This window comes from Typha angustifolia, chromosome 15 (genome assembly GCF_048772165.1).
Source record: "Typha angustifolia cultivar Huaian chromosome 15, ASM4877216v1, whole genome shotgun sequence".
NCBI lineage: Eukaryota > Viridiplantae > Streptophyta > Magnoliopsida > Poales > Typhaceae > Typha > Typha angustifolia.
Window position 1 is genome coordinate 816,321 of NC_133253.1, and position 19,688 is coordinate 836,008.

General features: G+C 38.3%; 4 protein-coding genes and 1 long non-coding RNA gene across 9 annotated transcripts; 4 read left to right on the top strand and 1 right to left on the bottom strand.

The window, feature by feature from the left end:
* Positions 1-34: 34 nt before the first annotated feature.
* On the top strand, positions 35-5,355 carry LOC140777584 (pentatricopeptide repeat-containing protein At1g77405). Of its 4 annotated transcripts, none has more exons than XR_012107042.1 (4): positions 35-1,467; positions 1,969-2,060; positions 2,152-2,229; positions 5,215-5,355. XR_012107042.1 is itself a non-coding variant. In XM_073121796.1 (2 exons), the coding sequence occupies exon 1, from the start codon at positions 74-76 to the stop codon at positions 1,445-1,447; it is 1,374 nt and encodes a 457-aa protein (XP_072977897.1). In that variant the 5' UTR covers positions 35-73; the 3' UTR covers positions 1,448-1,467; positions 1,796-1,870. The 4 variants fall into 4 exon arrangements, 1 of the variants encoding a protein (XP_072977897.1); XR_012107041.1 differs by having other exon boundaries at positions 2,157-2,229; XR_012107043.1 differs by lacking the exon at positions 2,152-2,229 and having other exon boundaries at positions 5,215-5,317.
* Positions 2,405-6,617, bottom strand: LOC140777583 (endoglucanase 10-like). The gene is made up of 6 exons (XM_073121794.1): positions 6,097-6,617; positions 5,309-5,616; positions 4,553-5,011; positions 3,772-3,907; positions 3,527-3,699; positions 2,405-3,162 (listed from the first exon to the last, which is right to left on the bottom strand). Exons 1-6 carry the CDS (start codon positions 6,479-6,481, stop codon positions 2,764-2,766), a joined length of 1,860 nt encoding a protein of 619 aa, XP_072977895.1. The 5' UTR covers positions 6,482-6,617; the 3' UTR covers positions 2,405-2,763.
* Positions 6,618-6,630: 13 nt separating this feature from the next.
* Positions 6,631-8,123, top strand: LOC140777585 (uncharacterized). The gene is made up of 3 exons (XR_012107044.1): positions 6,631-6,766; positions 6,904-7,105; positions 7,218-8,123. It is a non-coding gene; the product is annotated as an uncharacterized lncRNA (long non-coding RNA).
* Positions 8,124-10,515: 2,392 nt separating this feature from the next.
* LOC140777355 (carbon catabolite repressor protein 4 homolog 1-like) lies at positions 10,516-16,766 on the top strand. 2 transcript variants are annotated; one of them, XM_073121403.1, is made up of 12 exons: positions 10,516-11,218; positions 12,123-12,885; positions 13,523-13,609; positions 13,690-13,785; positions 13,863-13,949; positions 14,043-14,129; positions 14,916-14,969; positions 15,058-15,149; positions 15,232-15,346; positions 15,422-15,572; positions 15,705-15,858; positions 16,485-16,766. In XM_073121403.1, the coding sequence occupies exons 1-11, from the start codon at positions 11,061-11,063 to the stop codon at positions 15,848-15,850; spliced, it is 1,836 nt and encodes a 611-aa protein (XP_072977504.1). In that variant the 5' UTR covers positions 10,516-11,060; the 3' UTR covers positions 15,851-15,858; positions 16,485-16,766. The 2 variants fall into 2 exon arrangements, with proteins under 2 accessions (XP_072977504.1, XP_072977505.1); XM_073121404.1 differs by having other exon boundaries at positions 10,517-11,218; positions 13,702-13,785.
* A 1,237-nt stretch (positions 16,767-18,003) lies between these two features.
* On the top strand, positions 18,004-19,310 carry LOC140777356 (non-specific lipid transfer protein GPI-anchored 14-like). Its single transcript, XM_073121405.1, has 3 exons — positions 18,004-18,474; positions 18,546-18,626; positions 19,046-19,310. Exons 1-3 carry the CDS (start codon positions 18,135-18,137, stop codon positions 19,210-19,212), a joined length of 588 nt encoding a protein of 195 aa, XP_072977506.1. The 5' UTR covers positions 18,004-18,134; the 3' UTR covers positions 19,213-19,310.
* Positions 19,311-19,688: the final 378 nt, after the last annotated feature.

Sequence of the window (19,688 nt, forward strand, 5' to 3'; positions counted from 1 at the left end):
AACATTTTTTGGTATTTGAAGTTAGCGCGCTATAAGTACCCATTCCCACTTCCCTCTCCTCGACAACACCAAGATGCTCTCAAGAACCCTCCGCTTCTCCTCCTCTTCTCCATCTCCACCTCCATCTCCATCTCCATCTCCATCTCCATCTCCTTCCCTTCTCATCCCCCAAGTCATCTCCGCCATGCTCCAAAACCGCCCCTTCGACTCTTCCCTCTCACCCTCCCCTAACTTCCCGGGCTTCTCCTCGGCCGCCGTCGCCGCCGTCCTCTCCGCAATCCCCCGCTTCTTCTTCCTATCATCCCACTCCGTCGGCCGCCAAGACCCCTCCTTCCGCCGCCATCGCTCTCCTCTCAGACCCCGCACTCGTTTCGAACAAGTTGGCCCCGCAGCTCATCGGGATGCTTCCCTCGTCCGCCTCGGCGTATCCAAAGCGTTGGAGTTCTACTCTTGGATCGAATCCCGGTGCGGCTTCGCCCACGATGAGCGCACCTGCCGCGAGATGTCGCGGCTACTCGCAAAAGCGAATGCTTTGCCCATCTTGTACCGATTCCTCCGTCGCAACCAAGAGTTAGTCACCACTGCGACGGCTACTGCGGTGATTAAGACCCTCAGTGAGGAGGGCCTTGTAAAGGAGTCACTTTTGCTATTCTACCGCATGAAGCAGCTACATTGCAAACCAGACTCCCAAGCTCACAATACAATTATCGGCGCTCTTTGTCGTGTTGGGTGGTTCAAAAAAGCGCGATTTTTGCTTGACCAGATGGAGATGCCTGGCGCACGGTGCCCACCGGATTCTTACACGTACACGATCTTGATTGGTGCTTATTGCAAGCATAGCTTACAAACAGGGTGCCGGAAAGCAATCAGGAGGAGAATTTGGGAGGCGAATCATATGTTTAGGAGAATGGTCTTTCGTGGTTTTGTGCCGGACGTGGTGACTTATAACTGTTTGATCGATGGGCTCTGTAAGACTTACCGGGTTGGTCGTGCACAGGAGCTGTTTGATGAAATGCTCCTAAAGGGTTGTTTGCCGAATCGGGTGACGTATAACTCTTTTATTCGGTATTATTGTGTTGTTAATGAGGTGGATAAGGCTGTGAATTTGTTGAGAGAAATGGTGTCTAGGGAACATGGGAAACCCACCTCAAGTTCTTATACACCGATCATACATTCTCTGTGTGAGAGTGGAAGGGTTCAGGAGGCAAGGGAGTTTCTTGTGGAGATGGTCAATGGAGGGGCTGTTCCGAGAGAGTTCACATATAAGCTGGTGCGTGATGCTTTTGGGGGATCAGGGGAAGAGGGTTTGTTGGAAGAGCTATGCCAAATAGTGGAAGATGGGATTGAGGCCAGGTTTAGACAGGTGATGCGAGTGAAGCCTGTCATGGGTAGCGGAACCAGATTTGCCCAAGAGCCAAACTGGGATGATGATGCTGGAAGAGGATGATGAGATAATGAATTGTTCAGGTGATAATTACTTTCTTATGCTCCATATTTACTTTTTGTGCACAAATAGTTTTGCCAAGTTATTCTCCCTCTTTATCTTTTTCCCTGATTCAAGAGTAAGAAGATGGCAGTTTTCTTAATAAAAGCTCTGTGAGTACTGGGTTCTATTCTAGATGTTGTAGGAGCAGCTTTTGTAACTTGTAACTGGATCATGCTTATATAAACTTGAATACCTACCATCTTTCAGAATAAGATCTGAATCAGTTTTATCCATGATCCTGAACAGAGTTAACTTCCATCCTGCAATGAGGTTAAATGGTGTTTGTTTTTTCATTTTCTGTTGAGGCAGAAAATTAATAGGATGAGATACCATATTTGTTTCGACATTTTCTCAATCACGGATTGAGCAACATCCTTGAATCTACCCTTTGTTGACTTGAGATTACAGGTAGTTTGAATTATTTGTACTGCATGTTTAGATTTTGCATATGCCATCTAGTTTTAATATTGTGTTTCGTGCAGCTACAGACTGTTCAATGTACCAAGAATTCTGGTGTGGTAGAACTGGTCTAAGGCTTAAGGTCATACATGACCTAGTGCTTTCAGAGCTTCAGGTACTCGTGATTTTATAATTTGATGAAATTAGTTGTCTTTCCTCATATAAATTCATCAAAGGAAAACAAAATGTGTACTGTTTATTGATAGAGCAGACTAGGAGCAAAAGTTTTCATTGGAACTGGAAACTCCTCTTTAACCAGGATTTAACAGGATATGCTCAATTATGTAAGCTCCTTTAACTTATATTTCTTCTTTTGTTATATAAACATGGTTAGAAACCTCTGCCTTATATCATGATCCTACTGAAAATGTTATTCATTGTTTCCCTTTTGTTCTGGAAAAGAGATAAAAGTAAGAATAAAAGGTGATATGAAATTGGCTTCTCACCCACGTTGTCAAATACAAAACAAAGGAATATCAATTTCCTATAAAAGCTTTACAATGACAAGTTCCTGTTAGAGACTTCAAACTTCTTTTTTTTTTCTTTTGAAAAACTATCCAAGGAAAAGCATACTGGTGAAGGTTTTGAACTGAAAGAATACCTCACCTTTATAGTATTATATAATACACACTATATGTCCCTTGACGAAAACAAAAACTAGAGAAGTCCTCTTATGGAAGCATGATATGCAGAGAATACTCATTCTGTTAACATGTACTCCATCTTGTACTCATATGCTCAAATTCCATTACTGTAGTGAATAGGCCTTCCATGCTCCTTATACTTCTCGATAAAGAATTGTGAAATTGAATTTGATCTCATGGTCTCCATGCTGCTGGTGGTGGTGGCGGAGTTGGGAACATTGGTGGAACTGCGGAGAAGATTGTGTTTTTGTCAATTCCAGTCTTTACTCCAGAGAGAGAAACTAATGCTGCAACCAGACCAGCATTCCCTGCAAGCGTAGGCTCTGTGTAATTATAGTTTGTCCGGACATCCTTGAATCCGTCGTGTTTGTCAGGGCCGGCAACCATTGCCCCTACAATGGTGTTAGGATTTGGCTTCTTAGTGTCCCGCCACTTCCATCCTCCTTTGCAGCTATACTTGACCCCATTCTTAGGAATTGATGCACCTCGGTGATGAACATGCTTAGGATAATGAGTACCGTAACCCACAATGTAGCTCATCTTTTGCGGATTGTTACCTAGAATGTAGTCAATCTGCAATCGGTAGAAAACAACCAATTATGAGCAATAATTTTGTGCAAAAGTAGAGATATCGAGTCACACAGAACATTTGGTGGAACTGAGGAGAAGTTATGTTGAGATCTCTTGCTGACGTATGGATAGGCATTGTTTCAAGATTTTAAAGAGAGTGTGTTGAAAGCATAAATAGTCATGGACATGCTTTTGGCACTTGGGAATCCATTTTGGAACATCGAGGTGCCACATTTATGTCTTGGAAATCTTAGAGAAAGTAAGCTTAATGGTGTTAAAGGTTTGAATAGTTCAACTGATTTTATAAATGCTTGATGTTGTGTACTGATGCCAATATAAACTTAGGTGTGTAAATAAGAAGTCGCACCTGAGTCTTTGCAAAGTTACGTAAAACATCTATTGAGTAGAAATTAGGCCCACAGTACCACCCGGGTGTATCTGCAGCTTCAAGATAGTCGCTGTATACTGAAGCGAGAAAAGCTGCATTGACCACATACTGAAGTGGTTGAGGCCTTCCATGATTTAGTTGTATTAGACCTCCTGTAAGACATTCCAATGCTAAGCCTTTGAAATCATAGAATAAGAAAAAAATATAGTAGGATGGCATCAAACCTTTGGTTCGGTTAAACGATTTAAAAATTGGCAGGTATGAACACATAACATTGTCTGTTTGGTTGTGGAATGTCCTCAAGATTTCTTCATAAGGATATCCTGGACTCAAGAACAGTCGCAACCTACTGAGAAGAACCTGAAAAAAAGTAATGGAGATATATCAATGACAAATTTATATACTGCTGATCAACTTTGGTTGCCTTGATTATGATCATGATACTTATAGATGTTTACTGATCCGAACAAATGGAACCATACTCTATCCTGTTCCTGTGTCAAGTATAATAGATACATCATTTTGTGATTAACTATGTGATTGTATTTAGGAAGAGCTCAAACATGAGCATACTGATGAGAAGATTAGCGTTAATCTTGTGGTCATTGCAAACCAATTTCTACAAGAAATCACATTCTATACAATTAATCTTGACTAATCAATTCGATCTTGTTTCCCTTTAAATACTCTGAATTGAAGTCATTCCCCGAAGCTTTCAATTAAATCAGTTCACGTGTATTTTCCTATTAACTTTCTAAACAGGAATAGAAGATTCTAAAATAAGGCCAAATTTATTGAAAGCTATATGTATAGGCTGTCATGCTTAATGTTCAATGTAATTTAAGTACAGTAATACAATCACAATATCTTTGGTAGCACACTGACACAGCCCTTGTTCTTGTTTTCATAAATCATCAATTTTGGAGCATATTATCTACCTTTTCTAATCAAATAGTATATGGACTAGCCTCTATGTTTCATGCTTCTTTATTTATGTTCACTTACTTGAGATCCTGTAAGCTTGTTGTCCCAACTAAATACTCCATAATCTGGACCACCCCAGAATGCACCAGCATGTTTGGCAAGACCAGGCGCTGTAGCCAACTGAAGGTAGGAGGAATTTCCAGTGGCAAAATACAACCATGCTCCTCCCCAGACAAACTCATCCCAGTAACTAGTGGAGTTATAGAAGATTGATGGATCTGAGCCTCCTGGGCTGTATCTGCCCCTTTGCTCCCTACCATACTTGAAGAGTGTCTTGGCACCATGGACTAGCTTCTCTGAATAAGTCTTGCTGTCCTTAAACACTATGGAAGCCGCAGCTAAGGCAGCTGCCATCTCACTGGCAAGATCAGAACAACTGTGGCATTCATATACGGGCCTTGGGTAATCAATGTCCTCTGGTCTTACCCAACAATAGTGGTCGTTAGGACCTGGTCCCTTCGAAGTATCACCAAGCCCAACCTTTCAGAGAGAGAATACAATGTATTATTAATGTGTTCAAGTTTATATTGAAGATATAGGAGAACACTTGTAATTTGTAAAACTACATGTAGAATATTTATCCAGCTGTAGTAGAATCTTATGCTGGAGATTCTGTTTTTACATTTAAATTGAAGAAATTTGTGCTGATTTAAATATCTAATAAGATGATGTTCAATGTGCAGATTCAAATTTACGAATACTTGAACTTCATGCATTGCATCAACATAAGAATTGCAGCATCAGCTTACTGTCAAAACATTGCCAACTTGTATATACCTGGGCAGCAATTCGGTCGATAGTGTCGGCGGAAGAATTGAAGGTCTTGAGGAGGTAATCAGTTCCCCACTTGATGATGTTCTTTACGTGATCAAGTTCACCAGCAGCCTCGTACTTGGCACTGTACTCGATCACACTCCAGCTGAGCAAAGTCATTGAAAAGGACATGGGGAAGTTAAACTTGATTGCATCCCCAGCATCATAATATCCTCCAACCAGATTCTTTCTAATTGAAGTGTCAGAGGTTCCGTCTTTCATGCCAGAATTCCCTCTCCAGCTGACATTGTTGTGCTTTGGCAGCGGCCCAGCTGATATGTTACAAAAAACAGATCAAAAAAATGAAGGCGAAAGATGATTGCTCGATTGGTTTGGCAGAGCATGAGATCCAACAGATACAAAGATTTTGGCAAAGATCGGCTCAAATGCATCGACCAAGTTCGCGGTTCAGATATGGCTGTAACAGTTCATTCAGTTGCCAAATTCAGGAGTTGGAAAAATTTTACTTTTCTCAAGATGACTTTGTTGGATCAGATCTATAGGTCTTTTCTTTTCAGAAAGCATTTGATTTGATACACTGGAGGAATTCTGTCAATTTAAAGGTAGTAGATCAAAAGTGATGCAAGTTTGGTAAAAAGAGATTGGAGAAAATAGAAGGATGACAGTTAAAACGTAATTCCTTCAGGATCACGAGAAAAATAAAGGGATCGATGCAATTATGAGCTCGTGATTAGGAAAAACGTCAAATTTATGGACCACATCAGCTATTGCAGAGAAGATCTAGCACTCACATCTCTGTGCATTGAAGAACATGAGGGCCTTGTGTAGCGCGCGAGTGTATTCGTCCTGCGGTGGAGGCGGCGGGTGGTGGTGCGGCACTAGCTTGATAATAAGCATGATGAAGCCGATGAGGAGGCCGACGCCGAGCACCGTGCCGACCGTCCAGATGAAGATCTTTCGGTTGACAACCATGCAGCCGAGATCTATATACTGCTTCTTCTTCTTCCCAGCCTGGTCCCCTGGGCCGGCCAACAGCCAGCTCTGCTGCGTCTCATCGAGCTGCCTCGACAGCGCCGCCCGGTCCAAGTCCTGCAAATTCCGGCTCCGGTCATCGTCGGTGGCGGAATCAGCATTAGATATCTCCAGCGGCCCGCCCCATGGATCCCGGCCGAACATCTTCTTGGCCTCCTCGGTTCACCTCCTTCCTCTCTTCTCTCTATCTCTCTCTACCTCTTCGTAGCAATGAGAGAATTAAGATCTTATCATACGGGAGGGAGCGCTGTCATTTTAGTTCGGAGCCTCTGGAGCCTTGTGGTTGTTGGAGCATTGCTTTCTTTTAATTGGCCTACGTACCCTCCTCTCTCTCTCTCTCTCTCCAACGGTTGGGTAGAGAGAGGTGAGCACTCCACTTCACTGTGGGGTTGAGGCTATTGGCTTTGGCGCACACTTGGATACTACCAGGTAACAAAAAGAGAAGTATAAAATATATATATACATGATAATAATGCAAAGTTACCAAGTATAGTAGCTTATAGAGTTATACTGAAGGAAATGGTTCAGTTGTAACACGTGGCCCTTTTGTTTTTAATATTCTCCAGCTTGCAAAGAAGACTTGGATGCAGAAGGAGAACAAACAAAGTGCATGTGAGGGAATCCAAGCATACCCTACCAATTTTGGCATGAGAGTCATCTTCTTAATGCTTCTTCTACTGGTAAATTTTGCACAAGGGTTGCAGCAGGCTGTCTGTGTGAAACAGCAACCAGCTACTTTGCAAGCTTCTCTTCTGATGTGGCATGCAGGTATTGGGCTAGAAATGACAGAGTCTGAAGAACTTGGGTACGTGTAAGAATTCCATTTGTCACGTTCATAAATCATCTAATTTGTGCATATTTGTTTTGATTCCTTCGGCAGATTTAGAAATTTAGATCCTCACTGTCTGACTTCGGGTTACAAGCCAAGCATACGACGCAGCAAAAATCTACGTCTCTCACTTCGTAGGCAAGCATTTCCATTTCCATTTGATTTTAATTTTTATCTTATATATACTTAATGTTTCTTTGATGCCTATTCTTATTTTTAGTAGTCGGTCTAATTCGATCCATTTTTCTTGTCATTATAATAACACTTTATGGCTAAATAATTAGGGATCTCAATGATTAGGATAAATTTAGAGAAAGGTAGAGAGACAAATGATAGTAATAATATACTGTAGGATGGAATGGGCGAGCTGTCGGTGGACTCGTGTCGGTGGACTCTTAAGAACTTCTTTTATTATACGTAGGGTTGTTGCCGTCCTCCTCCTTTCTTTAATTGTAGCTTGCCTCACTCACAGCTCCCCTGTCACACTATTAGGTTGCCCACCATCCACACCTAACGAGATTCTCTCTTTTTATGGTGGAAAAGAACGTATCACCTTCTTCTCCACGTTGAGTGGCCTAGCAGCAAGAAGCTTCTTTTGTGCTTTTCTTTTCCACCCCCTTTAGTCACACCTTGGATGGGAGCAGTCACTTACTATTATGATGATATGATTGACCACCAATGCTACAGAAACCTCTCTGCTGATAAGAATTGTGCCTGAGAACATGAGAAGAAATTCATCATAAGGTGAGAGAAAAGATAATATGTTTCATGTGCAGAACTCAGTTGAGTTGAGTACCTGACCCTCATGAAGTTAATTTTGTCCGATTGGACTTTGCAAACCAAATTGTGAGTGATAGACTATCATCTCACAAATTCAAATCAGTCATCGTGGTCATCAAATACATACAACTGATGCGCTGGTATAAATTTAATGGCACATTCAGATAGACCTAAATAAGTCGGCCCACACCGAAACCCTTTTTCGCTTATATGAGATAAGCCTAAATTTTCAAAATTTTATTAAAGCAAACTTAGGAAAAGTTGATTGACTTGATTATACTGCTGGAAAATATTATCTTTCCTATACTAAACTGAAGTACCTGAATCTATAGATATATGTACGAAAACATTTATACATGCGTATCCAAGAATAGGTATGTGTACGGGAACAACCTTTTAGGGGTTTCAGAATGATTGAGCCCAAGCCCAAGACATAATCTAGCCTTGGATTTCATTTGAGATTTTCTCCCAAGCCCATTCAATTTGGATAATGTTCACCCCAAGCTAATCTAACGTTAGGATTGAGACGATGAAGTCTATGGAATAAAAAGTGGTGATTACTGAGTATCCAATCATTAGTCCATGGAATAAAAAGCTAACAAGCTACTGCAAAATTTTGAAATTTTGACCAAATTAGCCCTCTTTTTTTTTTTTGTTTTTTTACTGAAATAGACTATCTATCAGATTTATTACTAAATAGTGTTTAATTTATTATAGCCATAATAAAAATATTAAACTAATTAGCGTTTTTCAGTTCAATATTTTTATTCTTAGATAAATTTTGTTTTCTTAACTGCTGAAAGATTAACTTAAAACAATTTATATACATAAAGCGTTAAACTATTCAGCGTTGAACTAACTGACATTATGCTACACTGAATTAGATTCAATTTGGTAATAAGTTTGTGGGTTAGCCAACTTCGGTAAAAATAAATTTGAATAAAGCTAGTTTGGTCGAAAACTCCAAAATTCATGTGAGAATTAACTTCTCAATCCCGATTCCTTTTTCTTGGAAAAAACAGTCAATAACTATTTTTTTTTTCACTAAATTTATTTTTATTTCCTCTGTCTAAGTTTGTTTTAACTTTTCAGATAAACTATTAAGTGCTAAGCTAACAGGCTAGAGAAACAAATCACTTCCCATATTTTGGACCAAGGGCGAAAACTAAGCCCAAATCCTATCATAGACGGCCCAAATTAAAACTTGGAAGCTTTTCCTCCTGGAGGCCCTTTAACCTACTGAGGTTTACTCTAATTGGACTTTAAATATGGCTCTAAATTTGGAGCTTGGGATACTGCAGCTTCAAATTTAAAGCTTTGGAGGAATTTTTAAAGCCTAGATGTAGAACACTGGTATATATATATATTTTTAATTCAAAAAATATTCTCCAAGATATACAATTTTTTTAAATTCGACTAATATCTTTTTTTTTATACACTAATTATTTAAACTTATATATATTTAGTTTCACTATTCGACTTTTAACAAAAAATACTAATATTGGAAAATGTTGTCGAGACCTTTATAATATTAAATCATTTTAGATCCTTTTTTGAACTTTTAATTTTTAGATAAATTATAAATACATTTTGTTTTGTATTACTTAGGATTGTCCACTGTCTCAAAATTTAGTAATTTTTAAGATAGAGATGTGCCGAAAGATCAATAGGGAGGAGGTTGATATAGTCAAAAAGGAGGTGAGTATAAAATAGTGGCTACAAAAACGGTTTATCGGACCGTTAGATATTTATTTTGTGTAATGTAATTTTTAACTATTATTTTTTTTATTTTTTTTACTTATTATATTCAGCTTTCTTACTAATTTAAACTTAGTTTTAACATTATTTAATATTAATCTTATTTTACAGATCTAGAAAGCTTTCTAACAATATATTTTTTATTTAAATAAATTAATATTACTAATTAATTTTGATACAATATATAAATATCATATCATTTAATAATAATAAATATAGCCGGTCGAGTTGGAGTTTATCCAGCTCTAAAAAATTATCAGTGGAGTCTTTAGCCTCCAAATACAGAGCTCTTTGTTGAAGATGATCTTAATAATTAGAGAAAATTACAAATAACACTTTATAGTTTATCTATATTAAAATAAATATTTCTCTTTTAATTATTTATAAATAGAACCTTTTATTTGCTTCCTTTGTATAGTACGAATTATAATTCAAGATATAATTTACTGTACGTATTAGCTACTAGAGCCTACAACTTCAGAGATAATAATAAAAAAGAAGAAGAAGTAAATTCAATGATAAATTGATGCCTTATCTCGTTGCTGCCAAAAATGCCAATTTGAGTAGCAAAATAACACAAAGGAAAGTCTCACATATATACAGGAGAGGATCATATGCATTTCTAGTCGCAGGAATATATATCAGCCAAATCAGGTAAAATTCCTAGGATGAGTAGATGATGATTTGGCAATTGGCAGTCCAAACAGGCAGAGGATGTACAAGTTCCTGTAACCTGAACCGCAAGCAATCAGCTGCAAATGGAAATATTTTCTAGAACAAAAAATTATATATATAGATATAAAGAAAATCTATAACTATTGAAGGAGGAGATGACCACAAAGAGAGCAGAGCGATCGCAAGATATCAAAAGCGCCCAACTATAATTACAACACCCAAAAGTTTTTCGCCGCTACCCCTCTTTCTCCCAAAAACCCTAACCATTTCCCTCTTCTTCTCCTCTTCTTCTGCTCCCTTCTCACTCCCCCTTCCTCTATCTCCAGTTGTAGTCTCTTACAGGTAAAAGGGCCCCTACTTTAAGCTCCCGTTAGCTCCCAAAAATCAACGAAATACGAGATTTCTATAGAAAGATGCGGCCTTTCTCCTCTATCTTGTAGTTTTTGCCCTCAAAAAGGGTTCTTTCGCGATACCCAGATGCCAAATCAAGCTGTCTGATCTATTGGGCAAAGATTGATTGGTCAACCCTGGCGATTCCCAGGGTCGGGTGATGGCGGATCCACCCCGCTTCCGCCGCCGGAGAGGAGATAGGGTTCGGAAAGGAGAGGACGACGAGGAAGAAGGTGTTGTTCTAGGGTTGGTGTTAGGATTTGGGGTTAAGGGATATAAGGGCCAGGAAGCATGCTGAGTGTGCTGCGGGTCCACCTCCCGTCGGAGATCCCCATAGTAGGCTGCGAGATCACGCCGTATGTTCTTCTGCGTCGGCCCGACAATTCAATAACTACTGAAGATGTCCCGGAATCGGCGCCTCTCGATGGATACTTCATGCGGTATAAGTGGTGAGTTTTATGTAGATGCTTCTATCTTGATGTCTTATTCTGTCTCCAATCTACAAAGTGATGTTTTGAGAGTGGAAATATGGTAATTTTGATGCCCAATACTGTGTCCGATCTGTTGTTGCTTTAACTGTTCGTTTTAAGTTACAGAATTACCTCGATGGCTGCTCTTTGTAGTGCCGTCTAGATGATTTAATTGCCTTCATTGTGTTAGGAAAGAGCTTCCTATGCTAGTCTAGGCATCCCTTTAATTTTGCATCTGCCAGAAGTTAACTTTTTAAAAGGATGCTTCTAAGTGCTCACTAGTGTCTAGGCACTCAATGATCCTCTTCCGGTTATGTTATTAAGTTTTTCCACCAATTTCTACATTAATTATCTTCCACTGGAGAAAGGCCGCAGGCATGATCTAACTATGGCGACCTACTTGTTGGATCCAACAATGTTAGGACCTTTAGTTTGTCTCTTCCCAGCCCTTGTCTCTTTAGCTTTCTTAAAAGAGAAGTGAATAACTTCTTGCAGTCAACAAACAACCTGCAGTATATTGGATGGAAGATATGATATTTGACACGTGGAAATGCTATAGGACCAACCAAACAAAGAGCTGCCCGAGGGTTTTTAGAATTGTTTATTATTTAAAATATAGCATGAATCTTTCATCACTGAATTTTGATGGATCTTTGTTGATACAGTTTCTGACAATAACTTTGTTTATAAGTAAGGTTAAGACAAGCTTCTTTTGAGCTTTCCACAATTGTTATGCATTCTGCTCAATCTTGGATCCTTAACTCAATATATGCTCCTGTCGTTATGACATATATCTGAGTTCTTTCCTCTAAATTGTACTGATGTTGTGCGGATGCTAGGACTTATGAGTTATGAGATTAATTATGCCTTTTTTCTATTGAAGGTATCGTATACAGAGTGATCGGAAAGTTGCCATATGCAGTGTGCATCCAACTGAACAAGCAACTCTCCAATGCCTAGTTTGCCTTAAAGCTAAAGTACCTGTTGCTAAAAGTTACCATTGCTCTCCTAAGTGCTTCTCTGATGCATGGCAGCATCATCGTGTTTTACATGAGCGTGCAAGTAGTGCTGTGAATGAAAATGGTGGTGAGGAGGAAGAGTTGTTTGGGCGGTTCAATAGCAGTGGATCTGGGGTAATAAGTGCTGGACTATCTGGTTCAACATCCAATTTAGGACAGAGTCCTGGTCTTAGTAATGGCCCTGTACCTTTATACCCTTCATCTACGGAAAGGAGTTCTGGTGAAACATGGTTTGAAGTTGGACGCTCCAGAACTTACACACCATCAGCAGATGATATTGGTCATGTTCTAAGATTTGAATGTGTAGCTGTAGATGCAGAAACTAGAATACCAATTGGATCTGTGAATTCTATCATGACATCTCGTGTGATTCCGGCACCATCTCCAAGCCCACGGCGCATGATTCAAGTGAATGGTGTTGATGTTCTTGGGCATTTAGATGCAGATAACCGAGCTTCTCTTTCTGGGACCTTCACGGTGCTTTCATATAACATTCTTGCCGATGCATATGCAACAAGTGACATCTATAGCTATTGCCCATCTTGGGCCCTCTCTTGGCCTTATAGACGTCAGAATTTGTTACGTGAAATTATTGGTTATCATGCTGACATTATCTGTCTACAAGAGGTATGTCATTCCAGTTGTCACCTTCTTTGTAGTTTCAAAGACCAAGAAAATTTCAACTGTTTCAGGTTGTCATCCTTTTTACCATCATTTTGGTTAATCAAAGATGCTAGATAAGGATGCCTACTCAATGCCAAATTATTTACTTAAAAGGTTTTATTACACTTTTGTTATTAAGAACCATAACAAGCTGCAATAATTTTCTATTCTTTTCTGCTTGTTACGATACTGATGAATTTCATCCTAGCTGTTTTCTGTTGTATACATTGTCCAGCTGTCCTATTAACTTCCATGCTGCTATTCTGCGAAAGATTATATTCGTGAGACCCGAAATATGAGATCTTTGTTTACGTCAACATAGTTTGATATTTACCTTCAAATTGCACAAATTTTTTTCTTTCATTTTCTGATTCATTTTATACCATATATGTGTATATCTTTTTCTTCTTTAGGCACATCAATATGCAAACTGGTATACAAAATTTTGCTTTCCAATATATTCCTATTTTTCTCTAAACATAATATGTCAAGAGAAATTACCTTTTGTTCCTCCTGGATGTGAAAGAAATCGAGCTTTGAAATTGAAGTTTACAAGATAACACAAACTAAAGTGTTGGTTCTATCCTTTACTTTTCCCCAGGTACAAAGTGACCACTTCGATGAGTTTTTTGCCCCAGAGCTTGATAAGCATGGGTATCAGGCACTCTACAAGAAGAAGACATCAGAGGTTTATTATATGATCCTTTTTGTGTATTCTTTACTTTTTTCTCTAATCCCTTTTAGTTATGATTAATAATTATGAATCAGTTGCTGTTACAGATTTATAGTGGAAATCCCCAGGCAATTGATGGTTGTGCAACATTTTTCCGCAGGGATCGGTTTTCACATGTCAAGAAATATGAGGTATACTGCTGTTTTCAGTTTTGCTGAATTGTGTGTTAGTATTTATCTCATGCTTCTGGCTCCATTCATTTATGCAGGTTGAGTTCAATAAGGCTGCACAGTCTTTGACCGATGCAGTGATTGCAACTGGTCAACGAAAAATAGCCTTAAATCGATTGATTAAGGTTGCGCCAATGGTCCCTATAATAATTTAGTCAAGTACTATCTTCGTTACTGTTTAGTGCTGAAGTAATGGTCATTCCTTTTCTGTTGTATAGGATAATATTGCATTAATTGCAGTATTAGAAGCAAAGTTCAGTAACCAAGGTACTGATAATCCTGGAAAACGGCAGCTCCTTTGTGTGGTGGGTACATTAGTCTTGTTCTCTGGTTATCAATATGTGGATAAAATCTATATTGTTAACAATTGGCTTTATAAGTTACCATTTGCGTCCAGATGTGTTTGCTCTGTTCCCTCTTTCTCTTCTCCCTATTCATTGTTAATTTATGGAGCAGTTGAGGAGCCTTGTCTAATGAAAAGAGAAAAAAAAAATACTTCCATTATGTATGATTGATGGGTAACATGCTCTCCTAGCCTTGCAACCCGTGTAAATGTAGAAACCAGGCAAAAAGAATTTTGAGTGCTTCTTTAGAAGGTTAATATCTTCTTGTTGAAAGTCTCACGTTTTCCCAAATGCATATTTGTTCTTAAAGAGTTCTATTTTAAGTGGATCCAATTGATTGAAATAGCTCTGGAGAATTACCTTTACAGCAGATAAATATCTCCCTAAGCTGATTTGTTGATCTTTCTTTCATTGGACCAGACGTTTCTCAATTCTTATTACCTTGCAGTCCCATATTCAACCTCAAAATTGTGTTTTCACATTCTGTCCTTAAGGCAAATAATCTATTAGGATGGTCTACAAGTTGATCTGGAGAAAGTGACACTATATTGATATTGATCTGGGACATGTATGTTCCTTTGTAGCAATAGAATAATTTTACAGTGAGATGCCCATGTGAGTTTTGGCCATCATTCATTTATTTTCTTAGTTTTGTTGATTGTGTTGTTTCTTGTTAGTAAAGAATCGCTGTGCAGTTTGGGGCTTTTAGGTGGCATTTTATCATTTTCTCTTGATTTGTCTTTACAGGCAAATACACATGTAAATGTCCATCAGGATCTCAAAGATGTTAAGCTCTGGCAGGTTCTAATCCTAGCACTCCATATGCTGCTGGTGTTTTTCCTCTTCTTTTTTGTGAAGAATCTGCTGAATCTTCTCTGATTCATTTCAGGTGCACACACTGTTAAAGGGATTGGAAAAGATAGCTGTTAGCGCTGATATTCCAATGTTGGTGTGTGGGGATTTTAATTCAGTTCCTGGAAGGCATGTTCAGTGTTTTGATGGATACAATCATTGTGTTTATGCGTTGCTTTTTTATTGTTCTGATTGAGGGTCTTGAATGTAGTGCTCCCCATGCACTTCTTGCAATGGGCAAGATTGAACAATTGCATCCTGACCTGGCTGTGGACCCCTTAGGGATTTTGCGTCCAGCAAGCAAGCTGACTCACCAGCTCCCTCTGGTAAAATTAGAAATGATAATGCTAAAAGTGCAATTACTTTAGTTTGAGGTGTCACACCAGTTGGGCATGTCACAGGTCAGTGCATATTCCTCATTTGCAAGGGCGATGGGGCCTGGTTTTAGTTTGGAACAGCAAAGGAGGAGGATGGATCCTTCAACAAATGAACCACTTTTTACAAATTGCACTAGGGACTTCATCGGCACCCTTGATTACATTTTTTACACAGGTTGCTTATTATTTTTCTTCCCATTTATTTTTTCTATTACTTTTTATTATTTATTTTTAATTTTCCAAGTTAGTGGGATATTTCATCTGCCAGCTTACATCAGTTTTCCTTTTCTTTTTCTGAATTTTTCAGCGGACTCTTTGACGGTGGAGTCGCTGCTGGAACTTTTGGATGAGGAAAGCTTGCGAAAGGATACAGCACTACCTTCTCCTGAATGGTCATCTGATCACATTGCTCTCTTAGCAGAATTTCGTTGCAAGCCTAGGATTAGACGCTGATGATTGAGGTACGTAAATAAAAAGTCATCATTAATATCATTATAACACACGTTTATTGCAGTTTAACCTGACCTTTTATCCAGAGTTATTTTAAAATAGTTGGACTATGAAATGCTAATACCACAATTTGCACATCTTTCGAAGTGCTCTTTCCGTCGAGTTTGGTACGAGGCCCTGCAGAAATGTGACATTTTTTACTGAGAATAAGCAATAACAGCTGGGATAGATTGCCCAAGTTGTAAAAATCATGGTAAAATGCTTAAAGAATTGTTGAACATTTGGAAGATTCTTAAGTTGTAACCTACTGTTGATTACTGGTATTTTAATGTGCTTGCCTAGCTATATACTTCCTTCTGGGTGGGTTTGTTATTATTTTTCCTTTTTGATGTGAAAAAAGGGGTGGACTGCATTCAAAAGATTGAGTTTACACTAAAACATCCTTCTGATAGTAGTATACCTTTTGGATCGAATTCTATTTGCTACTAGTTACATACATGCTCACATCATTCATATGTAGGGCCTGAACATCTTATGAAATACTAAATGGTTGACTTATTCTTCGGATGTAATTGTAAAGTTTCTGTAACATTGATTACATTTAATATCTTAAATGCAATTTCCATATTACTTGCAGGTCCATGATAATGAACTCCTGACAGCTGCTTGGTTCTAGAAAGACTGGTGGAGAAAGAACACCTTCTGGTAAGCTTCCGAAAGGAGATTGAGTCTGCTAATCCGTGCTGTTCAGTGCTGTTCAGTGTCATTTTAACGGCGTGAATTGTCTTTCTGTATCATGTCTCATTAAGTTATAGAAATCATGAGAAGAATATTTTCATAGCCTTTTAATTCCTGGTCTAGTTTTCTGTCATGTAAATTCATTCTCAGGCTTTGATTTTTACAAGCGATGATTGCTGAACCTTCTTTTGATGTTATCCTGAAATCGCAATACTAGTGAACGGCGCCGCAAACGAAATCGACGGATGCATCGAAATGAGTAAGAGAGAAAACAAGTTCATAAATCTCATAATGCCCTCTCCTGAAGAAAAAGGAAGCTATATGCTTTAATTTCCTCAGTCAACTAGCTATCTTTGGCATACCATTCCATATGTTCCCTTCATTCATTTAACTATAAAGAATGGAAGCATATATTGATGGCTGCAATATAACTCTTGCTTATTTCCAGCAATGCGGCATCTCTGATATGCACTTCATGCACTTATTTTACTCAACCAATAATAATGTTCTAACTTTGTTCAAATAATTCCTAGTTCATGTATGCTTGATTTTATTATATTAATTATATTAAAAAAAAATTCTTCCTATCTTAGTGGATTAGAAGGACGTCCCTTTCCACATCCCACCAAAATGTGGCCCGTGACAATAGGAATCCTAATCCGTGATCTCGAGTGATTCCAAATTTATTTCTCTTTCATCTTATTTACTTATGCCTTGATATTATTAATCACTCCAGCTGCTACTCCCAGCTAACTTATGATACTCAAATGAATGTATTATTCGTCCGGTTGTCACATTAATTATGCTCTTTTACTGGGCATTAATTTTGCCCTAACTGTACCGTTTTGCTCAAACTGATGAGATTAATGCAAAGCTAACTGGATTAGTTGTTGGCTGCCTTTGTTTTTGGTTGCTATCGAGATTGCCAATAATTCTGGCTATAGGAAATTATTTATGTTTGAGGGGATTGGATCGAACCCAGATATATTTATTAGACTCGCAATAGATAATTATTACAGTTGGAGATGCAATAAACAGCTATCAAGATTATTTAATTGCTACAGAAAAATATCCTCTTGGATAGATTTGTCACATTTATGGTCGATATTATGAGAAAGAATATTAAATTAGTATACTAAAATAGGGTAAGATATTATTTAATTACTACACTAGAATAAGTCTATTTATATTTCACAAGTAAACAAGAGTTATTATTTATTTATTTTATTATTTTTATAAAGAAATTTGTGCTCGTAAACACTATCCACTTATCATTACACTATTTTTTAAAGGTGTGAAAAGAAGAAGAGGAAGAAAAGAAAAGAAAATTCCAATCTATCAGTGAGCCCACCTATACGCATGCATCCCAAAACACTAATTCCACCGACCAACAAACTCCAATAGGGAGACCCTTTTCCCCATCAGGCCATCATCCTATTTAAAAAGAGCCCCTCCTAAGTCCTGAACTCCCAGTACTCACCAAAAGGCTCAAAAGAGAGGAATACTACCACCACCTTCTCCTCCTCCTCCTCCTCCTCCTATTGAGTCTATGGCATTAGTCCCCTGCTCCCTTCTCCTAACCCTCTCTTTCCTCCTAGTTCTCTCCTCGATCCACCATGTGAGCTCAGACATCTCAAGTGATCGCAGTGAGTGTGCAGAACAACTGGTTGGGCTTGCAACTTGCCTTCCTTATGTCCAGGGGAGCTCCAAGGTCCCAACTCCAGACTGCTGCTCTGGCCTCAAACAAGTCGTGGGCAAAAGCCCCAAATGCCTCTGTGTGCTGATCAAAGATAGAGATAATCCCCAGCTTGGCATCAAGTTTAATGTCAGCCTTGCTCTGTCTCTGCCCATGGTGTGCAGTGCCCCTGCCAATATCTCTGAGTGCACAAGTAAGTTTCATATGTGATAGTTTGAATGATTTGAAGGGGTTTTGGGATTTATTTTGGGGTAATTTGTGCAGAGCTTTTGAACCTGCCTGCAAATTCTCCCGATGCTGAGATTTTTAATCAGAGTACTGGGGGTGGGAGCACAGCAGCTCAAGGTGATGAATATTTTTAAAAGTTTAAATATTTATGATAACACCTGGTTTATTTTGTTCAGATTTTGGTTAGGTGGTCTGTCTCATCTTCATTAGAACTCATAATTTTTATAGGAGTTAGATGGATTAATACAATATCAGAGCAGAATAACCATAGTTGAAATCTCACTATAAATGAAGTCTTTCTACTTATTTAATTCACGTTTATATCATAAGCCTGTAAATTAAGAGAACGACGGTTTATATTTAACATAACCTATTTTTGACGAAATTTAAATTCAGAATCTCTGCTTTATATCATATCTCTCATGTTGCCTGAGAATTATAATGGTTTTTATTTATTTTTATTTTTTTGTTCTAACAAATAGCATCATGCCTACTGTTTCCAATATTAATAACAAAAATTTCTTGTCTCACAACAGCAAAAGGGAGCTCAACTAACAGTGGAAGCAGTGGGAATGAAGGAACTCAGAGCAGTAGTGGAAGTGGAAGGAGTAGATATTTGGGAGGGAAGAGGAGCTTTGTTTCATTGGAGTTGGTGAAAAGGAGTTTTCTTCTGCTTGTGCTGCCTTTTGTTGTATTCATTTAAATGGGCTTGGATTTTATATCATTTCTCATTTCCCTCTCTACTGTTTGTTTGGCATATGTTCCAAATAAGAAAATTGCATGGAATAGTTTCTCTCTTTAGCCTTCATCTTTGTGCTTGGATTACTGACTCATTATAACATCAAGGAAATCCTACACAAAATTAATGTAATATTAAATTAGTGCCAGAAGCTCAAGCAATACAATCTAAATTGACTTCCAACAACAAACCTCTTTGTTTTCTTCTCTTCTTTTTCAACTCTGGATCGCTATCAAAATTGCTATGGTCGTCGTCGGATTGCCTTTATAGGGTTGTATGTGGTATGTGTTGGATCTTTATGTGATCCCAGACAAAGCTGCATGACTTCGATCCTCTTGCTTTGTATTTTTATAACATCGACTTTGTTATAGATTTTTTTTTGGCTAGTTAAATCTTTTACTGCGCTTATTTTAATTAGTGTTGTTAATGATAGAAAGTGA

Coding starts and splice junctions, on each gene's coding strand:
- LOC140777355 (XM_073121403.1), top strand. CDS start 11,061: ATGCTGAGTGTGCTGCGGGTCCACCTCCCGTCGGAGATCCCCATAGTA. Junction 15,150..15,231: donor TTTAATTCAGTTCCTGGAAG/GCATGTTCAGTG, acceptor TCTTGAATGTAG/TGCTCCCCATGCACTTCTTG. Junction 15,573..15,704: donor TGATTACATTTTTTACACAG/GTTGCTTATTAT, acceptor TGAATTTTTCAG/CGGACTCTTTGACGGTGGAG.
- LOC140777584 (XM_073121796.1), top strand. CDS start 74: ATGCTCTCAAGAACCCTCCGCTTCTCCTCCTCTTCTCCATCTCCACCT.
- LOC140777583 (XM_073121794.1), bottom strand. CDS start 6,481: ATGTTCGGCCGGGATCCATGGGGCGGGCCGCTGGAGATATCTAATGCT. Junction 5,617..6,096: donor GTTCTTCAATGCACAGAGAT/GTGAGTGCTAGA, acceptor GTAACATATCAG/CTGGGCCGCTGCCAAAGCAC. Junction 5,012..5,308: donor TCGACCGAATTGCTGCCCAG/GTATATACAAGT, acceptor TCTCTCTGAAAG/GTTGGGCTTGGTGATACTTC.
- LOC140777356 (XM_073121405.1), top strand. CDS start 18,135: ATGGCATTAGTCCCCTGCTCCCTTCTCCTAACCCTCTCTTTCCTCCTA. Junction 18,475..18,545: donor CAATATCTCTGAGTGCACAA/GTAAGTTTCATA, acceptor TAATTTGTGCAG/AGCTTTTGAACCTGCCTGCA. Junction 18,627..19,045: donor TGGGAGCACAGCAGCTCAAG/GTGATGAATATT, acceptor GTCTCACAACAG/CAAAAGGGAGCTCAACTAAC.